The sequence below is a fragment of the Xyrauchen texanus genome, chromosome 37, assembly GCF_025860055.1.
Source record: "Xyrauchen texanus isolate HMW12.3.18 chromosome 37, RBS_HiC_50CHRs, whole genome shotgun sequence".
Lineage (NCBI taxonomy): Eukaryota > Metazoa > Chordata > Actinopteri > Cypriniformes > Catostomidae > Xyrauchen > Xyrauchen texanus.
Window position 1 is genome coordinate 27735575 of NC_068312.1, and position 25833 is coordinate 27761407.

Genomic DNA, 25833 nt, shown 5'->3' on the forward strand with positions numbered 1-25833 from the left:
TGTCATGGCTCGCATTACATCACATATACTCAGATTTGTATACGCATGTTTATACCGTTAGTCTCTTTATCCTCTTCGTGCAGCGAGTCAGAATTACTACCTTAATGACTCAACTTAATATTCATACACGTGTAATTCTTACACACAAAAAAACCCTGCATATTCATCTGAATAACAGAATTTATTATAATTTATTATTCAGATTCTCTTTGTTAGAATTACCAAGAATTTCCCCTCCTGATGCCACACTGTCATGCATCAAGAACTGAGAAAGCACTCATTCGTTAGAGTAGCAGTGTATGAGCGATTCCCTGCATGCTGCAAAAAATATTGGCACTGATTCTAGGCACAATCAGCTGATCACAGACTTAATACAAAGATCGGCCAATTTAGATCGGTGGATGATCGATCGGTGCACCCCTAATAGGCAGTAATTTAACTGTTACATATATGAATTTTGAGTTTGTGCATTTGTCATACTTGTCTTCCAAGGGGTTGAAGTCAGGCTGAAGTGTGTTGTGTATGACTAACTGCTAATTACAGTCTTGAAATGACGCAGATCAAACGTCCACCTCTGCTCCTATCAAATATAGCATCTTTCTACCACCAGGGTGCCATTGTGTTTCCTGTTACGACAGAGGGAAATGCTCCATGGAACTCAAAATTAGAAGTTGAGCAGAATGTTAAGGCCCAGGTATACTTTGTTTTTGCATGTTCCAGATTGGATTGTGCTGGGATGACTTTCAAAGTATAGGCTTATTCTACTGACGAATACGAAGGCGTTTGTCACACGCACACTATTACTGCTTTGCGATACTCTTTTAGTACAGTCAACTGCAGGCACATGGTGACGATGCACACAGATGAGGGCTGTCCGTGCGTTGAGAAAAGCTGGGCCACGCGGACTGTTATGACGAAATTTGTGTTACGCATACTTTGCATGGAGCAATCACCAATGTGGACAAACAAAGTATACTTTGGCCTTTAGTCTCAGTCACCATTTACTTTTATTGGATGGTTGGCAAAAAGTATTAAATTAAAGTGAACGGTGACTGAGTCTAACATTCTAACGTCTCCTTTTTGTGTTTAATGGAAGAAAGGCATAAAGATATGGAGCAACTTGAGAGTGAGTAAATTATGACAATAATTGATTTTCTTGTAAACTGTCCCTTTAAATGTATAGTTCACCCAAAAATGAAAATGTTCTCATTATTCACTTACCCTAATGCCATCCCAGATTTATATGACTATTTGCATCAGAAGACTATTTGGTGGTCCAAAAGGCATATTTAGGCAGCATAAAAGTAATCCACATGACTCCAGTCAATCAATGAATGTCTTCTGAAGCAAATCGATCATTAAAATGTTTTTTTTTTTAACTTTAAATCGTTGCTTCCGGCCAGTGCTGGGATGCTGCTTAAAATAAACTCTTGCCTGATGTTCGTTCCTCTGTTGTATACAAAGCGCGTTCTTATGACGTGCGTGAATGTGTCAGTACTTGTATCACTGATGCGTCGACTGCTGGCAGGAAGCAATTTATTTTTTTAAGTTAATAAAGTTTTAATTATCAATTTGTTTCTTACACTAACCTATCGATTTGCTTCAGAAGATATTAATTGATTGACTGGGGTCGAGGTGATTTTATGCTACCTAATATGCCTTTTGGACCGTCAAATAGCCAGCAGCCCGATGGCACCTGTTTACTTCCATTATAAGGACATACAGAGCTTCAAAAATTTCAGAAAATCTTGATTTGTGTTCTGCTGGAGAAAGACAGTCAAACACACCTGGGATGGCATCAGGGTAAGTGTAGAGTATTTTCTTTTTTTGGTGAACTATTCCTTTAAATGTTTGAAACAACCGTGCTGTCTGCCTTCAGTGCCATTTTAAAGGAAGCATGACATTTTTAAACGTTATTAAAATTTTGCTGAATTAGTAAACATTTTGTAATGGGATGTAAATGAGTTTTGCACATGGGAAGGATTTTCAATTTGAGACTTTCAAGAGCTCATTATAGAGACTACGGAGCTGTTTGTGTGCTGTATATACTTACAGGAAACAGACGTACCAATTATCTGGCAGCAGGCATAGAATTGGTATATAATAGATGGTTTTCTAATTTGAAATGAATATTTATAGGCAGAATTAGGAGGTGCTTTTCAGCTTTATAGAGATGGATACTGAAAAAATACAGACCTGACCTCTGAGGAAATTCCCACAAAGCTGTAGCCGTGTGTGTGTGTGTGTGCGTGCGTGTGCGCGCGCTTACCGGGGGAGAGATGGTACTGTATTAGTAATCACACAAAGGAAAAACACAAAGGTGTGTTGTTTTGTAGATGCTAATATATGAAAAGAAAAAGTAGCACTCAATGTTCCACATCATTAGTCATATGAGATGTTATTTATGAGTCATTGTGTCCTTCTTTGACAGTAGTGGCTTAGGCACAAAGCATGAAACAGCCACTCACATGCACAAACACACTGTAGAGGTGAAAGGCACAAGTCAGTTGTTGAGGGCTGAAGTCAGTGTTTGAGCCAGTCAGATACAGGCAGTGATGAGACAGCCCTGAGTGGTACAGTATGTCAAGAGAGTAAAAGACATGAAGAGATCAATTCTGTTTACTGTGAGACTTCTGAGAGACACGGTTGCAGTGCACACTATCTTGGTTTGTATGCTCAGGCGATTACCAGTATTGTTAGGCAATGGAAAGATCACCATTAATATTGCTCATATATAGGTTAAGAGGTTTGAATAAACCCCTAACCCTTAGTATTAAATGGTGTAACTTGTTCAACACCATTTGTAGTGCAGACTTGAATGATACTTCATATTGTGTGCCTTGAGGAAAAGTGTGCTACTACAAATGTTTGCTTCCATACATCACTGTGACGTGTGCTTATGAGAGGGATGACGTATGCTCGTTGGTAAGGTCACGCATCATGTGGTGGAGGAGGCAGGAAGCACGTCATTGTTTCCAAAGAAACTTGCACAGACCAAGCGCCGTTTACAAACCAAAACAATTTCAAAACAATAAAAAATAATTTACAAATAATTCATCATTATTTCGGAGCAATACCGTTGCGTTATTTATTTGTGCTTTTTCTTTAGCAGAAATATATAGGCAATATGGCTGCCAGGAATTCAAGCCACACAAGTTGTAGTTGGTGAAACCAAGGGCAAGAGATTCACAGGATTTACACAGTGAGATCACAGTGGTACAGGTGATATCACACAGAAGAGAAACGTCACAATATGAAGAGGTATCTGTTGAAACAGAAGGGTAAGCACTAAACTGATATTGATGATCAAATTCAGACAGGTAAATAAACACTGTGAGTCCTTTGTGTGAGACTTGAAAGTGAAGTGGTGTGAAGGTGAGTTATATATGCAGGCAGTGATGAGCAGGTGAATTGAGTGCAGGTGTGGTGAATTAGAAATCGGGTGATGAGGAGTGGAGCGCTGAGGAAGGTGCAGAAACCGAGGGAGGTGTGATGGTGACAAAGTTTTCACACATACCTGAGTTTACTGGAAAAACAGCACGGGCACAGCCGATGAATTCCTCAGGTGTAAAATGTTCACTGCACGCTAGGGCTGCCCACTACCAAATATTTTCCTAGTCGACTAGTCGTTGCATGTTTATGAATTAATTTAATTACTTAAATATTGTAAAGCTCGTCTTTAAGGAGGGAAGGAGGACACTGGGAACAGGGCTTCCAAAACAGAGGTAAGGCTTTAATTGACACACAGCATTGCTCACAGTCAAACAGGAATCGCTCTTCAAACATAAAGTTCTTAATAATATGTAGTTCTGTCAACACGCCGTTCTCTCATGCAGCATACGTCAACACTGGACTGACGTGTCACACACTCAGCAGCTCTGTGGCTGCTGCCTTTTTATGCCGCTCTCCCCAGGCTTACTGAAATTAGACACAGGTGTTAGACACAATCTAGCTCAGGTGTAAGCGCCCTTACCGCTTTCTCTCCCGGACGGGCGCTTGACCACGCCCACGCTGCCACAAATATATATTTTGGGAGCATCATAAAATAGTTTGAATTCTAGGACTGAGAATGTTATAAGTAACATTGCTAACACTGTTCTACATTACAGAGAAAAACAAATGTACAAGAAACAAACTGTGCACTGCAGGGCATTATTCTGCAACAAAAATCGGCCTGTCTTAACTGGTAATCTCCATTTTACAGTCCAACAATTTTATTTTGGAGAGATTTTATGTTGGACTGCTAAACTCGAGGTTGCACAATGTTTTGATATTCCTCCTGAAAGTGACTTAAATTTTACATTTGTTAAATTTATTTTGTTGTTGATTGCTAAAATGTAGATTGCGCTTTCCTTTTACTCTAATTAAACCACTCTAATTAAGTAAAAGTTCTTACTTAAAATCACCCCAAAATAAAATTAAAGTAATCTACATTTAGAAATCCAACAACAAAATAATTGAAACAAATGTAAAATTCAAGTCACTTTAAGGAGGAATGTCAAAACACAAATGTTTTTCTAACAGGAATAACTAAAACTATTGCAATCTGCATTAAATCTCAGTGGGGCAAGGAATAAAATTGAAACAATTTACAGATTGTAGCGGTCACACAGTTTACACCATTTTCTCACTCATACATGGCCGTTAAAGTAAACAGAAAATATAAAACGGCCAAATAACAAAATTAGATGACACTTAGTGTAAAGTTATGTTAGCAGCAGTGCAGAAATTACTTTTAACATGGGGGCGATGAGGAAACATATAGAAAATATATTTGAAGTGACTACTACTTACAGAAACACGTGTTGTAATACTATATCATGTTTGGGTGGGGACTAGGGGTGCAACAATGCAGTTAGCCCACCTCGTTTTTTTAACCACGGTTTTCGGATCGTTTTTGATGGCTTGGCACATCAGAAGTAATTTTCCGCCTGCATTTTTAGACGGATACTTGCCTGACGGTAAATGGAAAGGTGGTTACTTAAAATATATATATATATATATATATATATATATATATATATATATATATATATTTTATCACTTTATTATAGGTTTGCTTTTTTGTTTCTTTTGGAGTGCAATTTGAATTTAGAAGTTTTTCGCTTTTTTTAAATAAATTTAATTTTCAATGCAAAATCAAATGCATTTAAGAATGTAGGGGTGTACTGATACCCATGTTCAGCACGATAAGCCAGATCATGTATAGCAATTAATGAAAAGTCAATATTTTTCTCGCTGTGCATTTCCTTTGGGGTTTCTGAAGGTTGAAGCATCCAGAATACATAAGCCAAACGACCATTTTAAACAATACACTCATACAAATACAAATCTACAGCAAAGACAATTCAACTTTTATACAGCGATCCTTCTCTTGTAAACTATGACGTGCTTCGTGACTCCTCCTCCATCTGACCTTACCAACGAGCTTGGAAGGAAGAAATTCAGATGCATCTTGGATGGCCTGAGGCTGAGGGTACAAATTGTTAAGTATATTAAGTAGTCATATTGCCATGCCTATTTTTGGAGAAGGAAAAATAACCCTGTAATAAATTAAATGCTTTATAAATGAAAACTATACTTGTATCATTTTCTTTTCTTTTTTTAAATTTGACAAACAGTGTATATTTACATAATGCAATATACACAATATAGCAAAATCTCTATTTATTGACAGTTTATATTATTGCCATGATATATATTGTCATATCGCCCAGCCCTAGTAGGTGAAGTGTCCTTTGCTGTCAGACCTATGATTTTCACCTGGTTGACGAAATCATAGATGACCCTGGGCCCTGTTATTAATAAAATAAAAAATATTTTGGTAATGTAACAAGTTAGAAGATTCCTTGTATAATTTACCACTTTAGCTGAGAGAGAATTTCATTAATAGGTATGCAAAATGGATATTACAAAAAATGTATAAATAATATATATACATATTAATTATAATTTTCTTAAGTCAAATGGAATTTGACCAAATCAACAGCCCTTGTATGTGTGCTATATATTACATAGTTACACCCTAACAACCACCAAAGAAAACCCTGCAACCAATTAGAAACATTTGCAACCAAGCACAACCACACTCATCTCACAGTGAATTTGGAAAGAGTTAAAAGATTTTGAGCTAAACTCTGTCTGTGATCACAAATTTGAAGCACTGGCCCAGTGGCTGAAACCGGAGGTTTTGTTGAACGTGTGGGCACATGTAAGCTCCAGTTTCCAGGTGAAAGGGGCACAAAGGGGTGCCAAAAGCAAGTTGATCTATAACACGCTGTTTACGTATTTCTTTAACTCAATGTATCCTTGGAGGGAAACCTCTGAATCATGCTCATCAATGATTATGCAAACACGATTACTTCCTGGTTTCAATGCAGGTCATAAACCTGGGTCTTCCACGCTGCTGACGCAACACGCTATCGGTTGCACCGCAGGAATAGGGAAACACACTTCAATTGCTGTATAAATGTCTGATGAGAGATGGCACTTTGTCAGTAACTAGGCAGAATGGGGCAGATGTCAGGGTACTGGAACACTAGGTAGTGATATGCAGACTTACCATGTGATCATGTTTTCATTACATGGACAACCACATCACATTTTCTTCAGAAAATGTACATAGTTCTATCTCCTGACTTTGAATTAAAGTACTGTTTGTAAACATTTGCAATCAGTTTCTCATTCTTTTTCTTTGACCCTGACCTCACCTCTATCACTCTGTTTCTTGGTCTCATTGCCCTCTTTACCGTCATCTCTATGTCTCCCCCTCAGTCCTTTTCTGCTTTCTTCCTCTCTTCTTATGGCTAGAGAATTCCCTTCTTAAAAAGTGGTGCTTTTATTTAAACCTCTATCCTCTCACAAACAACTACTCACTCATCCTGTTTAAGACAGACAGAAGGAATGAAAGGGAAAGCGGGCTTAGTCGTAAGATAACGGAGACAACTCTGAGCAGTTTTTACTGTGTGTGTGTGTCTTAGCAGAGCTTAGCAGGCTTGTCAACCTGATGATCTGTTTAAACTGGGACGAGGGGTTGATGCTAAAGCAGTGCCAATGAGTAAATATTATTGTGGTGGGCTGCTGTCCTGCTTGTTCGGTCACAGGCAGATATGAATAGATGGGTCTCTTTGGTTACTCAGAGGGTGGTTTGATGTTTGTGTCATCCAGTTTCTGCTGAGATTCGAACGACTGTTGCTCTCCTTTCCATGTTTCTTGCTCTCTCCTGATAAGCCTGTTTTTCAGGGCAAGCGGTTGTTCAGACAGCTCAAAGTCCTGCAGCTTTTTTGAGGGTGTGTACTTACTGGATGTGTGTGTGTGTGTGTGTTTTGTAGTAAGTGTGTGATGCCTTCACGCTCTGCTTCATCTTCTTGGCCATCCTTAAAGGCATCAGTCAATTCTTTCTTTTGTCAGGGGTTCTTTTTAGGTCATTGTAATTTTGCCATGCAATTATGGGTTCCTGGATCAACACATTTTGTTGGTCTTGGAACAACATCCCTATCAAAGAAACTATCACTAAAATCAGAGGGCAACGATAGGTTAATAAGAATGGTTTAAAAGGCTTTAACCAAATTCAACCTACCCTTTTCTATGTCCCTAAAACCTGATTGAATGATAGAAATATTGTTCCAGGACCGACAAGGATATACAGTACCTTGCATAAGTATTCAGACCCCTGACCAATTCTCTCATATTACCAAATTACAAATGGTACATTTGAAATGTCATTCTGATTGATATTTTATTTTAAAACACTGAAACTCAGAATAATTTATTGTAAAGTTACATTGTTTTGTTGTTGGGAAATATCTTTTTGATTTCAAATAGTGCCACAGATTCTCAATAGGATTGAGATCAGGACTTTAACTGTGCCACTGTAGGACATTTATCTTTTTATTCTTGAGTCTCCACTGATGCTTTAGCCTTGTGCTTGGGATCATTGTCCTGCTGAAAGGTGAATTTCCTCCCAGGCTTCAGTTTTTTTTAGTGAACTGAAGCACTCTTGCAGTATTTCCCTATATTTTGCTCCATCCATTCTTCCTTCAATTCTAACAAGATGCCCTGTACCTACTGATGGGAAGCATCCCCACAGCATGATGCTGCCACCATCATACTTCACTGTAGGGATGGTGTGTCTTGAGGCATAGGAAGTGTTAGGTTTGCATCACACATAGTGCTTTGAGTTTTGGCCAAAAAGCTCTATCTTGGTCTCATCTGACCACAAAACTTTCTCCCACATCACAGCTGGGTCACTCACATGCATTCTGGCAAACTCCAGACATGCATTCAGATGGTACTTTTTGAGTATCTGCTTCTTTCTTGCCACCCTCCCATACAGACCAGCATTATGCAGTGCTCTTGATATCGTTGACTGGTACACAATTACTCCACTCCCAGCCACTGAACTCTGTAGCTCCTTCAAAGTGGTTGTTGGCCTCGCTGAGGCTTCTCTCTCAGGTCTCCTTTTTGTTAGAGCACTGAGTTTTAAGGGATGGCATTTTCTTGGCAGTGCCTGGGTGGTGTGGTGCAGCTTCCACTTCCTGATTATTGATCCAACTGTGCTCACTGGGATATCCAAACATTTGGATATTATTTTGCACCCTTTCTCTAATCTTTGCATTTTTAATACTTTATCTCTAACTTCTATGGAATGCTCTTTGATCTTCATTTTCCTTCAGATTCACAGCCTGACCAGTGATCCTTCAACAGTGGGTTTTGTTATCCAGAAAATGTGATTGCAACTTTAATGATACACAGATGGATGCCAATGGTAAAGAAATTGTGTCCTTGTTAGGGCTATTTCTTTCTTCTGTGTAACCTGGCAGCTTCCACATCACATGGGGTTGAAAACTTATACAAGCAAGATATTTCTGTTATATATATATCTCAACATAAAACCAATGTCACCTAACAATAATTGATTTTGAATTCCAGTGTTTTAAATTATCAAACAAAATGAAGTTTAAATGCACCATTTTTAATTCAGCAATATGAGATAATTGGTCAGGGGTCTGAATACTTTTGCAAGGCACTGTAGATCCTGGAACATGTCCTACTTGGCAAAATAATGTTCACTTTATTGGTTATGGTGCGCTTGTTTGAATGCCTTGAGATACAGTTAGGATTGATAGATATGTGTGTAGGTTGATCAGGCGTTATGCCCGGTGAAAGCATCTCTGTGTTTGTGTCTGAACAATTAAAGAGTGAAAGTAAGTAAAGTACCCATACTTCATATGAAATCGAAGAACGAATGAGAATGACATCATTTCAAACTAAAACTGGCCAAAACAAAGTTGTTTTTGAGTTTGTTTCAGTTGTTCGTAACCTCACACCTGCTTCGTACTGGCTGCTAAACACCTTCCTCATGCATCCACGTCATTGTACGATCATTTGTGTAGAGACATTTTCCAAGAACACGTCACTTTCTTGGTTTCATTGCCTTCTTTAACCTCATCTCTATGATCAGGTCAGCCTGATGATCTGTTTAAACTGGGATGAGGGGTTGATGCTACAGCCGTCCCGGGTGAGTAAATATTATGGTGGGGGGCTGCTGACCTGCATGTTCGGTCACAGGCGGAGATGAATAGATGGGTCTCTTTGGTTACTCAGAGAAGGGTTTGATGTTTGTGCTGTTCCACTGCTGCTGAGATTCGAACGACTGGTGCTTTCCTTTCCATGTTTATTACTCTCTCCTGATCAGCCCGTTTTTCAGGGCAAGCAGTTGTTCAGACAGTTTAAAGCCCTGGGACTTTTTTGAGGGTGTGTACTTACTGGATGTGTGTGTACTGAGTGTGTGTGTGTGTGTGTTTGTAGTAAGTTTGTGACGCTATCATGCACTGCTTCATCTTCATGGCTGTCTTTAAGAGAGGCTATTAATTTATGGCCCTATACATTAGTCAATTCTTTTGTCAGGGGTTATTGTTAGGTCACTGTAGTTTTGTAATTTCTGTAATTGTTTTATTTGTCTACAAAAGGAATCGAATCTTCTCAAGTACCCATCCACTCTGTTTAATATGCTGCTTCACTCATTTGCTGTCTGCAGCCGAAAGCCATTCACACAAATGCCCAAAGTGAGTTATACATTTTATTATCAATCTTTTGTCTGTGTTCTTTCCATTAACACTTTGATGGTTGGATTACCATCTGAGAAAAAAAATTGTGATTAACCGGTTTTACGATTATTTGCAAATTGTCTTTTTATTCAACAGCACTGAGTTAAAAAATACATATCACAGTTTAATGTGTTAGTGGACATGTTTCTTAGGGACATGTGAACGCTGCGCAAAAGGAAGCCTGCTAAATATACAATAAATAAATAGAAGGTAGACTAAATAATTAGAGAGGCAACACTCTGCATACCAGGCGCAAAATGCGCTTCAATGTAACTGAAGTGTTGGAGTCGCTTCAGAGCTGCATAATTTTAAGATTATTGTGGTTGCACATGTAGCTTGCGGCATACAACATTTTTGTCTTGTGCAACACACTGTAAAAAAATTCCTGTAGAAATTACAGTAACTTACTGGCAGCTGTTTGCCAGTAACTTACTGTAAATTAAACTTACAGTAAAAATACTGTATTCATATTTACAGTACCATTTAACTTGCTGTAAATTTATTTACAGTATAGTGTATTTTTACTGTAAAACACAATGTTATGGTCTTTTCTCCAGTAATATATTTAATACAATACAAATATATTACTTTACACTTTGAAATTTACTGTTTTTGTTGTCCACTTTTACTATTTATTGTAAAACTGTACAAATTATTGTATTTCAACAGGTCTCAGTAGTAAAAACTAGTAAATAACTATAAAAAGAAACAACGAAAACTGTTTAATTTTTTATTTATTATTTATTTAATTGTTCAATTGTTATACATTAAATAACATTTTAATATTCTTGCAGATTGTAGTTTTCCAAAAACCTGCAGTAACATTTATACATAAAAGTTATATATTAAGAGCATTTTAAAACAATTCATTAACAGATCCAGTCATAAGAACAATCTTAAAAATTTACAAATTCAGAAAACTCCTTTGTAGAGTGTATTTGCTCTTAGTAGCTTAATAGTTTTGCCAGCTGAAATCCAGAAACTCCTTAATGAAGGAGGATACATGAGGGTTCAGGCCAGAGTTCTTCCTTTGCACCATCTTCCCACTTCTTTTACTGACCTGGAACTTTGAGGAGCACTTGCTGTTGTCAGGGTTAATCCTCACAATGAACCTTTACATAACAGAAAAAAAATGTTAGATCATTTGATGTGTAAAAATGTTTTAAACATTGGTTAAGACAAAAATTGAACACACGTGTGCACCAAATACTCACAACACAACCAAATACAGAAACGCACTGCAAAAGTTCACAACACAATCAAATACAGAGAGCAGCTGCAAATGGCACAGAACACAACGGAAATGTTTCCAGGAGACCCCAATAAGTGACGTAACCCGGACAAACTTTTTTTTTACAAAACATACAGAGATGACATGTTTATGACATACAACTTTGTATACAATATACAAAATGTAAAAAGAACACGAGGGTAAGATATTACTCTATACATCAGTAACATTGTAAAAAATTTTGTAATGTTAAGTTTAAATAAGTTTCATAGGTAAGAAATGTTAGGTAATGTAGGGTCCAAAGATGAGACAGCAATTTTTAAAGTTGAGACACAGATAAATAAAGCATATTATAAAAACTTTTTTGTATAAAATGTATTTATTTGCAACAGTTATTTTAACAGCAATAATAATACATGTCTGTCCTAAGAACAGGATACCATGCTGCGTTGTCATGGGAACATCCCAGGTGAAAATAATGAGGAAATTACGTTGGCTACATCCGAAATCGCCCCCTAAACCCTCATTCACTAATCTCTTTGTTAGTCCACTAATACAGTTCACTTGAAGGTGTGAATGAAAATGAGTAAGTGAATTTGGACAGCCGTTAATCGTACATCGGCTGTACACAGCCGGGTTCGTCACTTATTGGGGTCCCCTGAAAACATTTCCGTTGTGTTCTGTGCCATTTGCAGCGCGTTTCTGTATTTGGTTGTGTTGTAAACTTTTGCAGTTCTGTATTTGGTTGTGTTGTGAGTATTTGGAGCACACGTGTGTTGTAAAACTGATGAAGATGTTTACTTAATTTGCGGTTGTTTTTTCTATTTGCATGTTTTCTTAAAGGGTTAGTTCACCCAAAAAAGCCTTTCGTTCATCTTCGGAACACAAATTAAGATATTTTTGATGAAATCTGAGAGCTGGATCACTCCTTCATATGCTGCTTGGTAATCGATATCTGCCATCCCAGAAAAGTTAGTAAAGACATTGTTAAAATAGTCCAAGTGACTACAGTGCCTCAACCTTAAAATTATCAAGCTGACGAGAATACTTTTGTGCGTAAAACCCCCAAAAATGTACAAATGTAATTCCGTGTGGGTCTCTGAGTAATTTCACGAGAGCAACACGACGCATGCGTGAGAACAGAAGATGACGCAGATGGGTCTCAATGTAGTGTTTAAAATGGTTCTAAAGTGTGCATTTCGGGATGTGTGAATCGTGAGAAACCAACGAGAAAATATAAAAGTGCCTTACCAATGCCACAAAATGAATGTTTTACCTTTCACACTTTCCCATCAAATGATCGTGAGTGTCATCTACTCAGTTCTCGTGACATGCGTCGTGGCTCTAGTGAACTCATGTCAGAGGCCCACACAGAAGAAAATGAATAGTATTGTCGCTTGATAAACTTAAGGTTGAGCCACTGTAGTCACTTGGACTATTTTAAACATTGTCTTTAATAACTTTTCTGGGCCAGCAGAATGAAATTACATAGAAGCCTATGAAGGAGTGGGACAGATTTCTCAGATTTCATCAAAAATATCTTAATTTGTGATCTGAAGATGAATGAAAGTCTTACGGGGTTGGAACAACTTGAGGGCTGAGTAATTATTGACAGAAGTTTCATATTTAGGTGAACTAACCCTTTAAGATGCAGCACGTTGAGCTCTCTTGGTCACCGTACTTAGCCACCTTCATGTCTTTCCAAACCTGTATGTTCTTCTTTCTTCAGTGGAACACAAAGAATGTTAGTGACCCAACACTTTCTGTTCCTGTTGACTTCCATTATATGGACACAAAAAAACAATGGAAGTCAACAGGAAACGAAAGTGTTGGGTCACCAACATTCTTCAAAATATCTTATTTTGTGTTCTGCTGAATATATAAGTGATGACAGAACTTGGGTGGATGATCCCTTTAATGTGTACCTAATATTATGTCATATTGCAAGATGTACTTACCTCTGAATGAACTCCAAAGTAGTGGCTGCTTCCACTTGGTACTCGATGTTAAGCACATAATAGCAACCGAAGAGAACAGCAAACGCAGAGGACAAATCTGGTAGGTCAGTGTCAGGAAAGAGAAATTTGCCTTCAATTGGCAGCATCCATTTTTTGCTGTGTAGAACTGAATCCCCTAAAAAAAATTAAAAATAGTAATTCATTAATTTATAATGTTTAACTTTGCAAAAACATTTAACATTTGGTTTTGGTGTCATTGACAATATGTAGATGGAGCTTTTCTCATTAGTCACCCTTGTTATTCAAAACTTATTTGAAGTGATGTTAAAGGGTTAGTTCACCCAAAAATGAAAATTCTGTCAGTAATTACACAACCTCACGTCGTTCCAAACCCGTAAGATCTTCATTCATCTTCGGAACACAAATTAAGATATTTTTGATGAAATCCGAGATCTTTCTGACCCCTCCATAGACAGCAACGTCATTGCAACTTTCAAGGCTCAGAAAGGTAGGAAAGACATTGTTAAAATGAGTGGTGGTGGCGTAGTGGCTAAAGCGCAGGGCTGTTAATCAGAAGGTCGCTGGTTCGAACCCCACGGCCACCACCATTGTGCCCTTGAGCAAGGCACTTAACTCCAGGTTGCTCCGGGGGGATTGTCCCTGTAATAATTGCAATGTAAGTTGCTTTGGATAAAAGTGTCTGCCAAATGCATAAATGTAAATGTAAAATAGTCCATGTGAATCCAGAATTTATTCAACAATTTCTTCTTGTCTGTGTCAGTCTCCTACACTGTTTACGTTGTAAATACAGCACTTCCGGGTTCTACATCAGAACGCCGGCTCACCATTGGCTTGCTTCTGCGTCAGCATCACACGCATGTGTTGTGGTGCCCAAATGAACAGCGTCGACCAATAGTGAGGCGGTGTTCTAACGTAGAACCCGAAGTGCTGTATTTACAACGTAAACAGCGTGTGTTCGAAGATGAACGAAGATCTTACGGGTTTGGTACGACATGAGGGTGAGTAATTACTGACAGAATTTTCATTTTTGGGTGAACTATCCCTTTAAATGACGACTTCACTCGAAAATATTTTTTACAGCCAGTAATCGGACATTAAATTTTTTTGCCATCTCGAATATGCCATTTTAGATGTTCACAAAGACTGGCGAATTTGGTCGACACGAATGTACAGCCTTCAACGCTGCATCTAGAATGCAGATCATGTGGTTCAGATCTGTTCGGTTTTTTGCGGCCTTTCTGCGTTTGCGGTAAATGTGAGACTGAAGTGCGGAGAGCCTTTGGAAAGTGCATGGGCATTCGGGAACTGCACACGAAAACCTGAAGTTCGTCGTGTTTTTATGCCCTCTGGCATGATTAATAAAGGCGTATAATGTCTCCACAGAGACGCCACAGTGTTTGCACACGAACATTGCGGGTGCATTTATATGTCAGTTAACGCCAAGCGATTATATAGCGGGAAAAAACGACTGACTTTAAAGTTAAACTAATACACAAAAGCGTTATTTTTCGGCGAACAGTTCACATGAACACTCACCTGCTCCTGACGTGGTCAAACCCAAGGCAGAGACCCGTTAATGTCCACATATGACGGTAAAACGTTCAGAAAAGGGAAAGAAAAGGAAGAAATATGAATGTTTGCACAGAGTGTTGGTAACTCTCTAGTAAGCTCTCTCCACAGCATAAAGTGTGAGGTGACTGAGGTGGCAGCGTTTTTTCTTTTATTGTTTTTTTATTTAAATAGTTTTAGTTAAACCAAAAATATAAAATATGTTAAATAAAAGCAGGAATATTTGTACACACCTTTGCTTGCATCTGTGTCTTCGTTTTCTTCTTTCTCCAGGCGGGAAATAAAAGCTTTTCTGTGAATGGTCAGGTTTCACGCTCGTTTTTTTCCCCCACTGTATTTCGATTTACAGTAAATGAAAAATACTGTATTTTAGTGGCGCCAAGGGGATATTTCCCACAATGCAACTTTAAAATACAGTAACATGCTGTATAACTGTCCTACAGTAAAATACAGTTCATTTTACAGTTAAATACTGTGTAATTTACAGAAATTTCTAACAGTGCAGGTTATTAAAGCAACCGTTGTCCGTCAGACACCCCACTATAAGAATCAGTAACGGACTCCATAAAAATACTGTCCTTGAATCGGTCCACAAAGCCTCACAAATAAACTTGTGGACTATGCATAATAACAGAAACATTGCTTAGAGCAGGCTATTTAAAATCCAATTATGACTTAAATTTACATTTTATTGTTGAATGTGGTGAATTTGTTTCAAGCAATGCTTTAAATAATGATGATGATTTAAGACCCAATTGTAACTACATATAAATGTAGTTACTGTCAGTAGGCTTAAACATCATAAAAAGTTGCATCTTTCAATTCATCCTTTTAAACCACCTCAGCTAAATATTTTAAACCACTGGTTGTCGGATGACTAAGTAGAACATACTGTCCCATTTGTAGGACTTTATATAATTCTGTCAGCATGTTTTCCATTCATCGTATTCAGTCAGTCATTCAAATGCTCCCAAACAGCCGATTTTAAGTGGCTTTTTCAGTGGATACGAGTCTGGTAGATCAAATTCCTCTGTCATGTTTTGGAGTTTGTGTGTGAGCCCCAGTTCACCTGTGTCATGTCGGTGACGGCAGAGACAGGCTTGAAAAGGCCGACGGAGCGCCAGAGAGAGTCCGAAACTGACACGCACCCCGAAGCTGTAAACTGCAAAGCGTTTATTTAGTACTATTACGTTTGTTCTTACTGTTATCAGTGAAGATGTGTCTGCAAAGTGAAAAGCACCTTGTTAAGTTAAACTTGGAAAATAAAACACACTTACATGGACTGCAACCCCAGCTCCCGCTTCCTCCTTACTGAAACCTGCTACAGTATCAACGAGTAGTTAAAACTAGGGATGCGCGATATATCAGCGGCTGGTATTTTATTGGTTGATAACCGGGAAAATCTAAATATTATTTTCGCCGGTTAATTTACTTGTGGCTCAAATTCTCTGATTGCCTGCGGAATCTTTTCTTCAGGCATAGACTCGGGCAGTCTCAAGCGACAGTGCGCGTGCAAACACAGCTATCACTGTGTGAGTGATAGTACTTTTGTGAATGCCGTGAGGGCAAGCAAAGCTCATGTTACTCTGAGGATTATTTCAACATCTCTGCACTGTTACATTGTTTTGGGGCTGGTTTTAGTCATCCGGTGTTAATAACGACATGCCATTTCCCATATTCTGTTTGTTTCATGAGGTAATAAACAAAAACGCGACATGAAAATGTATGTATGTTAAAATCATTTTTGCGTATTACTTAATGAAACATAAACAGAATGTGGGAAATAGTGTGATTTAAAACAAGTCCAAGCACAAATTAAAGTGACACATTTAATAAGTTATACAGTGGAACTGTCACAGATGAGCGCTGTATCAACAGTCAGTGAATGAGAAGCGCATAGTCTCAATGCACGCACATAAACTGCACTCGCAGTCTGCCGGCACTAATAATAGTCAATGTATAGCCTACAGAGATTAGGGTTTATTTTGTGTGTTTTCTTGTTTAATATTCGTTACATGCCGTTTATCGCCTCATTTTTGTTTAATGCATTACAGCTGTTTGAAGTTCATTATTCTCTCTATGAGCTAGTCACCAGGATTACCATAAACACAAGGTAAATGGATACCATAATGTATGCATGTGCATTGGAATTTATTTATCATTTAATAAGCATACATCTGTAATATAGGCACATTTATGATTCATTATATTAAGAAGCAGCCCAAATTCCAAGCTTTTAAATGACACCTATTTCAAAATGTGAAGCTTTTAATGACTTCTGTATCAATTCCAGGTTGAATGATTGAAAATGAAAACTTAAAAACGTATATTTTAAATCTAGATTTTAATATCACTATTGTTTTATAGAAGTGTTCTAGAGTCTGTACAGTATTTAATGCAATTACATCAGAAGTAACTGTAATTCAATTACTGAAAAGTGGATCCCCATACTTTGTTCAATGAAAAAGTAATTTAATTAAGTACTTAATTACTTGGTAATGCATTAAACCCAACACTGTTGTTCATGTGTATGTTGTCAGTAGGTAGGTTTTAAGCAACTGCTTAAGCCAAGTCCTATTAACACAGTTTCACATCTGGCCGATTAGCATCTCCTGTCACTAATATGACCAGTACATTAATACACAAGAACGTGCATATCCATTGGTCAATCAAACAGAGTCCCACCCAATTATTTTATAATTATTTCATGGCACCTCAAGAACATTTTCTTTCAAGACCTGAGATGGTCTAAAACTAAATATTTACACACCTAAAACCCCTGGGGTTTATTGGATAGAGCACCAAATCACAGCAGCCTTGAGAGGGAGACCGGGTTCCCACTCTTTTCAAGCCACAATTTTCCAGGACATTTCCAGGACATTTTATGCGCCCAACATAATATTTAAGCAAAAACATGTGTCCATTTAAATCAAGCTTTTATTTTGCCATTTCTGTGTGTTTTTGACAGAAGTTTCTCACCTCAAGATAAGCAGTATGCTCCATGGCATAGTATATGAATCCCCGTAAAGCATGAATTTAATTAAATAAATACATGGTCTGTATGTGCTGTGCACTTCAGAGTGCTCTCTGTCATCTCACACACACACACACACACACACACAAGCGTACACATGATGAACTTGATGTGGTGTTTCAGTGTATTAGCATTATAAAAACAAAGCAGATTTACTGTATCATTTTCCTACAATGTTTAAACTGCTGAACATGACTTTTATCAGAAAAAACAACAATAATGGCATAATGACAATCATTTTGAGTTTCAATGATGTCCCTTCATCATTGTAAAGTGCATTTTATTTGAGTTTAGTCGAGGCGTCAAAGCTCCGCTAAACACCAGCATCAAGCGGTGCTTTGTCCTCCACATTACGGTGCCTACCACTCATCTATATATGAGTCCAAATAAATAATTAATTACATATTTAGGAAGATTGCATTGTGATGCAGTATATGCAGACTTAAAAAAAACTTTTTAATGTGACTGGAAAGGTAAAAATTACTCCCCAAAACAGACGATTTCCCGTTGAGACCAATAGAAATACAGAATGTAAGGGAATACCAAGATGGCGGTGCAGTAGCTTCACTGTTGTGACATCATGAGCAATCCAGTTTTATATATATATAGAGAGAGAGAGAGAGAGAGAGAGAGAGAGAGAGAGAGAGAGAGAGAGAGAGATAGAATAGATAGATATAGATCAGTGGTTCCTACACACTGACTAAAGATTATGCTTCGTCAGAGAATGCTGCGAATGCACTGAGTTCAAAGGGGATGGTACGTCTGAAGGACAAAGAGGGAAATTGAGACGTTCAACATCTCCATAAATTTCAACCATTTTTAAATATTTAATGTAGTTTGTACTCTCGAAGACATAATTTGTGAGGCAATGCGTGTGTGATAAATACTTTGGTGTGAAGTTGGAGCCGAGGTTGTGCTGACGTGTCACTTCATAGACTTCAATGTATTCGGCAGCACAGACACAAGTCATGTGACATCCCCTCAACATGCAGAAACATTAGTCACTTTTACTCATTAATAGCTCTTCCGCCCTTTTCTCTCCATGATGAACAAGGTAGACTCCCATGCCAATGCTGAAGTAAACTAACAACATGTCCCTCTCATTCAGTTGGTCGGTACAAGTACCAGTTCTTTCAGTTTGTTTATGAATGAGAAGTTTCGCGAATGCCGCTTCTTACTTTGCATGCGCCGTGAAGCACAGCACGCAATCAGCCGTAGCTGTAACCAATCAAGAAATCTGCCTCGGTTGCACCACGAATGCCAAACTCCTGATTGGCTGCTGCTGTAATAAATTGTGAGGGTGTAAGCACCCTTAACCGCTAATGTTGTCTCACAATGTGCAGCCACCTGCAGCGAAAAAACTACTGAAAAAATGTGTGTATTTGATCCCATATTCCGAGTCAGATCGTTACCATGTTTTTGTGCTTGTAACGGAAACCTTGCTAGCTACAGTCAAATGGTTATATTAATATTTTCAATGACAAATCATTCTTTTTTCCAGGACATTTAGGTATTTTTCTAATTTTCCATGACTGGAAAACTGCATTGCGAAATTCCAGGTTTTCCAGGACGCGTGACAGACTAGCAGGCTGAGAGTTGTCGGACCTGTGGTTGCACACATACACGTTCACACACTTTTCACTCGCTTGTACATCTGGTGCTTTGTCCTGTGCACTGTGCTTCTAAAGCCAGAGCTTTAGCTGTAAACAATGCCCTACTGATGACTTCAAACAAGGATAGAGACAAGGAGGAGTAGCCGGCGCTTCTGATGTTTCTCTCCTCTGTTTTGTCCATTTTCTCCCCCTCTTTTCTGCCTTCGTTTCTGTGTGAGGCAGTCATACTGGGGTCATCAAGCCATGTAGAGCATTTGTAGTGTGATGTATAAAAAATGTACGACAAATATTTACATTGTCGTACAGTTGTTTGAGCTAATTTAACGCAACATAAGAACTTGAAACACTAATTATTACGCGGGAGAGCAGCACTTCAGTTCGTGCTTGATTGAAGACGGAAAGAAAGAACAGCTCACTGTCCAGACGCACTCCAACTTTTCAAACAGATTATGGTGATGTAGATTGCAAAGTATGAGGGAATTATTATGTAATAATACAAAATAAATAAATATAGAACCACTAATCGCGACCACAAGGAGGTTACCCCATGTGACTCTACCCTCCCTAGCAACCGGGCCAATTTGGTTGCTTAGAAGACCTGGCTGGAGTCACTCAGCACAAGCTGGATTTGAACTTATGACTTCGGGTGTGGTATTCAGTGTCAATACTCGCTGAGCTACCCAGGCCCCCTATAATATATATATTTTTTTAAATATTTAAAAATATCTAAAAATGATTAATCGTTGCAATAATTGCCCGAATAGTCAAATAATCATTCTAATTATCGTTAGATTAGTTTATTTTCAAAATAAACATTAGTTGCAGCCCTAGTATGATATAGTGAGTTATTTATTTATTTTGTTTCTGATTTTAAATACAATAATAGCTAAATAATGTTTTATATTACTACAATAAAAACATTTGTGCACAAGAGCCATGGGCGATGTGAGTACTACAAAATATTGATTTTGGCCTGGGTCATGTTTCTCTTGATGTCCTGTATCTATACTATTTCTATGAATACCCCCCAAACAAAAAAGCCATGTAACCATGTATTATGACTATTTAAACTGTAAAATTTATAATTTATGTAACCTCTCACTTAAGCAATAAATGCAATCAGCACATTAACATACTCAAGGTATATGTTCTTTTTTCAGTGGAACACAAAAGGAGTTAAGCTAAATGACAGCCTCACTCAGCATTCAGTTTCATTGTATGGAAAAAGATGTAATAAAAGTGAATGGTGACTGAGAATAACATTCTGCCTTACATCTCATTTTGTATTCCACAATAGAAAAAAAAGTAATATGGATTGGGAAAACATCATGAGGGTGAGTAAATTCTGACAGAATTTACATTTTTGGTTGATCTATCCCTTTAAAGAACCGATTAAGTGGAAAAGTGTGAATCTTGGTAAAAATAAATTATTTCTCTATATAAAATCTCTAATTCTGATTGTGTTCTGTCTGTGTGACTTATGTTGGTTTTGGACCTGGTTCAATTCGGAGATACACATGTTCTAAATGTCAGTTGTAAATAATATAAAACAAACCAGGAATCTGTAACTCTGGCTTCAGGCTGTGATAAACATGTCTGGATCTGTTTAGGCTCAACTCAAATGTGTTTTCTTTTTCTGGTGTCATTAATGACCGGTAGTATGTAACGGCTACCCAGCAGACAGGATAATAGTCCTAACTGTGTGTCAGTTCTGACAGGATAACTTTAATCATGTGCACTGTCAGCCTCTTAAATATGTTCTCTGTGTCTTTATCTCTCTCTCAGGTGAGATGGTGAGAGGAGGTAAGGAGTGAGGCCATGGGCTGCACCTCGGCTAAGCAGGTGCTGGCTGTGCCCACTGAAGAAGAGGGCCGGGGCAAAGCTTACAGCAACGGAGACCTCTTCACCGGTCAGTCTCAAACAAACACACACACTATCAAACAAATTTAAAAATTGATAATGACCAACAAATTCCAAGCAGCTCCTGAAGACTGGGTAGCCCTGTTTCATTAACCTAGTGGACAGCAATATCCAGTGAAGAGAACATGGCAAAGTTACAGATCACTCTGTAAAATGTCCTCAGGCAAAATGAATCAACTAAAAGCTTGAAAGTAAGACATAGTGGCAGTATTGGGACATATTAACACATCATAACATGACATAATACCACAAGCCCCCTTGTCGAGTATTGTTTGTTACTTGTAAGTGTAACGGGAGCAAGCTGATACGTGATGGCTGTGCGGTATGTGTAAACTTCACTCCCCTGGCCTCAAGAGGCACACTAGCAACTGATGCAAAGGGCTTTAGCCTCCTCATTAGTGTATCTGCCTCCCATGCCAGCTGACACTGGTTCGAATCCCGCTCAAAGCGGGTCGATCATGACCGGTTACATAAGCGTTAGTATCTAGCTCAAATTCATCACCTTAAAATCAGTTATTACTTAACTTCAAGGTTTATATGTTTTAAAAATGATTGTGGCAGCTTCGGCCTTGCATTCTTTTGAACTTTTGCTCAAATTAAAAAGTTGAAAGTGAACCATCACAAACTCCTTTTCTTCCGTTGTGTAAGTTGTTTTAGGAAATATTAACCATATTAGAATGAATGCACACTTTTCCATACTCCACTGGAAATTCCAAAGCATACCATACAGATATTGTTGTCTTTTTTGCACGTATTAAGATTTGGTATGCACATATTCTTATTTTGCACACCATTTAGGACAGAAGGTGCAAATTTGGATGAAGGGATTGAGTAGCACAACATGTCTTCCTTGTATTGTGCTGTAAACATTGCTATATTGCTATGTGTTGTCTCATTTAAAATGTTAGTCTTCCAAGGCTATTCAAAACTGATTTCTGTAGAGCTGTGTCCCGAATTACAAAAATCGAAAGTTCTGGCAAACTTGCCGCATATTTGCCACTAATTATTTTTACATGCAAATGAGCTTGCTGCAAAGTTCTGGCAAACATTTGGGGTGAATTGCAAGCTAATTTGCATGTGCAAATAATCAGTGGCATTGGCAAACTTGTGGCAAATTTGCCAGAACTTTAGTTTTTGTTAACCTGATTACTTACACAATGCACTCGGCCATCTAGTGCATGAAATTTCCATGTTAAGTATCATCTGAAATGTAACGCATTTTTTTACTAAACAGAAGCATTTGCTGTTTTCCAGCTGAAGGAATTGACATTTTGTTTATATAGGACAGGTGTTTGTTGCAGATATGAAAGGCGTCTTAGATTTTGAACATCAGTGGCACTGACAGTGGCATTTAGCAGTCATTCAAGCCAGTTTGTGCTGCACTTTAAGTAGAACAAAAACATGTCAACGGTTAGACTGCCAGTTAAATTTGTTAATTTATGTTTGAGCAGTTTAGTTTTACAATGCTTTAAGAAGTTGATTTATTAAATTCTGGGAATTCTTGGATGAATACTTCTGGGGACTAATACTGATGTGTTTGCCCTGTGTAAAGACTGTCAGCCACATCTGTGACAACAAGCGTGTGTGCTTTAGAGGATAACGTTATCAGCTGGAGTAAGTGACTCATGCCTGTGAGTGTGTGTTGTGTGAGTTACATGTGCTAGTGTGAGGTTTTAAATATGTTTTAAAGGGTTTCGAAAACAGCATCCCTTAGCAAGCGACTCATGCCTGTGTGAGAGATTATGGGAGATTAAGAAATAGGGGCAACAGCAGAAAATCCAAACAGGAAACACTGGAAGACCAGCCACAGGGAGCTGTCGCCCACCCTCTTTCTCACTCTGTCTTTCTCCTCCTTACCATGTTCCTCACTGTGCATCTAAGGATTCAGAGCATGCAAGATGGTGGGGAACAGTCTGAGAATGAAAGGGAGGGTGAGTGACGTGGAATCATAAACTCCCCTATTTCCTCCCCTGACATTTATCCCACCCAAAGCATATCTGTCGTTCTTCTCAAGGCCACACTTTCCTTGTTTCCTTCCTTTCTTTGGATCGGGCTGTCTCCTTTCCACTTCTGCCTATTTTCCTCCCCTCCCCATTACCCAAACAATTTTATGAGTCTCTTTCTGTATTCCTCCCCTCCAGGGTTGGGGAGTAACGGAATTTGTAAAGGGAATACGTATTTAAAATACAAAATATAAGTAACTGTATTCCAATACAATTACAACTTAAAAAAATATAAGTAACTGTATTCCAAAACAATTACAAGATAAAAGCGTCTGCCAAATGCATAAATGTAAATGTAAAAAGTATTTTGATTACTGAACAGATTACATTGCATTTTATTGTCATTTGTTTCATTTAATATTTATTCCTTTCAGATGGAAAACATTTAAACATAAAAATGATGTTATCCAAAGTGCATTTGAACAGCGGTGAAACACTTTCTTATGATGTGTTACATTCATACGAGCAGACAGAGAAGTAAGTTTGGAGCAAAAGAAATAGAAATAAACCTTGTGTAAATTGTCTGTAAAATGCTATTTCTAGCCATTTTACATGCACATGTTACCAGACACGATCATATTTGTTTATCAAGCAAATTCACATTGGATAATTTTATTTTTCATTTTTCTAGTAAGACCTTTGATATTAGGAAAAAAATGATTGATGATAGTTTTGTTAATTGATAAAAATTGTTTTTCTATAACAATATCTAAAAATCCATAAAACAAGATCAATATGATTGATCTTGTTTTAGAAACAACACTGTAGTGGGCGGGGCCAAGGGTGCAATGATGAAAAAAAGGCGGTGATATCTTTCTGAACGCAGTTCATATACGCAGATATATTTAGTACTTGTGACATCACAAATCCCACAAATTCCAAATGAGAAAGTTTTGCAGCTTAAATAAGGTTTAAATAAATGCTCTTTTTCTATTAAGGAGAATGTTTTCAGTTCTGAAACTTTACAGTATGTTTTTATAGTACAATGACCTCTTTTATGACAAAAGACCAAGGAAAATTGTATTCCTCATGTCATGACCCCTTTAAAACAAGGCTGTGAGGGACAGATGTATAGTCTATTTAATGCGTTGTAATGTTTTATACATTAGGGTTACAAAGGTTCAGTTGGCGCAACATTGAAAATCTGTCTTTTCAAAAGAATTTCTTAGTGATGGAAAACATTAAAAAAGTGACTATGTTCCAGCCAGGTCTCCTTTGCAACCAAATTGGCCCGGTTGCTAGGGCGGGTAGAGTCACATGGGGTAACCTCCTCGTGGTTGCTATAATGTGGTTCTCACTCTTGGTGGGGTGTGTGGTGAGTTGTGCATGGACGCTGCAGAGAATATTGCGAAGCCTCCACACGCGCTAGGTCTCCGCGGTAACGGCTAAACAAGCCACGGGATAAGATGCGCAGATTGACAGTCTCAGATGAGGCAACTGGGATTCGTCCTTCGTCACTATGCCACCACAAGGACTTGGAGCGCATTGGGCATTGGACATTCCAAAAAAAAGTAAACATTAAGTAGAAATTATATGTGAACTAGGACCTTAAGACAGAGAAGACTTATTGTATGGACTGTACGTTTATCCCTCACAGCCTTGTTTTATGTCAAATTAAAGGGATTGTTTACCCCAAAAGGAAAATTCTGTCATCATTCATTCAACCTCATGTTGTTCCAAAACTATTTTGAATTTAGCCATGTCCACACTAATTCATTTTATTTTGAAAACGCGTCGATTTTTGCGGCTTACACACCTCACTGGAACAGCATTTTCCTCCACTGAAAATTTTGACTTTTTAAAATGCTCTTCATGACCGTAAAACGGAGGTTTCAAACTTACACAAATTAGTGCGGACGTGACCTTTCTTTCCTCCAAGGAACACAAAGGGAAATATTAGGCAGCATGTTAGCCTCAGTCACGATTCCCTTTTTTTAAATCAGTATGCATAAAATGCTATGCAGTATTTATTAAGCACGAAATGGTATGGTAGTATTCCATTCCTGTGTTCGTCATTTTAGATTTTGAGGATATGGCCTTCAATCCTATTTCTTTTTATTTTCTCAGTCTTTGTGTGTGTGTGTGTGTGTGTGTGTGTGTGTGTGTGTGTGGTTCATGTCATGAGGCAAATCTGGTAATCTGTGAGTGAACTGGAGTGCTCAGCAACAGATTGATGAGTATTATATTCACCAGATAGAATGGAGCAGTGACCTGGTTACTGTGGATTATCGCTTACTCCCCCTTCTCTCTATCTGTCTATAACTCTCTCCCTCTTTCTCTTTCCTTGTCTTTTTCTCTCATCCTGCTGCCAGCCTGATGCCCTTTCTTTCCACTGCCCTTCCTGGCTGTCAGTCAAACATCTCTATCAATAGAAA

General features: G+C 38.1%; 1 protein-coding gene across 1 annotated transcript in view; it reads left to right on the forward strand.

Annotated features, from left to right (window-relative positions):
• The window catches only part of zgc:92140 (uncharacterized protein LOC447854 homolog), a 44486-nt gene that overhangs the window by 4071 nt on the left and 14582 nt on the right, over positions 1 to 25833 (forward strand). The window contains exon 2 of the mRNA XM_052108743.1: positions 21321 to 21444. Within this exon, the coding sequence (XP_051964703.1) occupies positions 21354 to 21444 (91 nt within the window). The 5' untranslated portion in view covers positions 21321 to 21353. The remainder of the gene's footprint in view (positions 1 to 21320; positions 21445 to 25833) is intronic.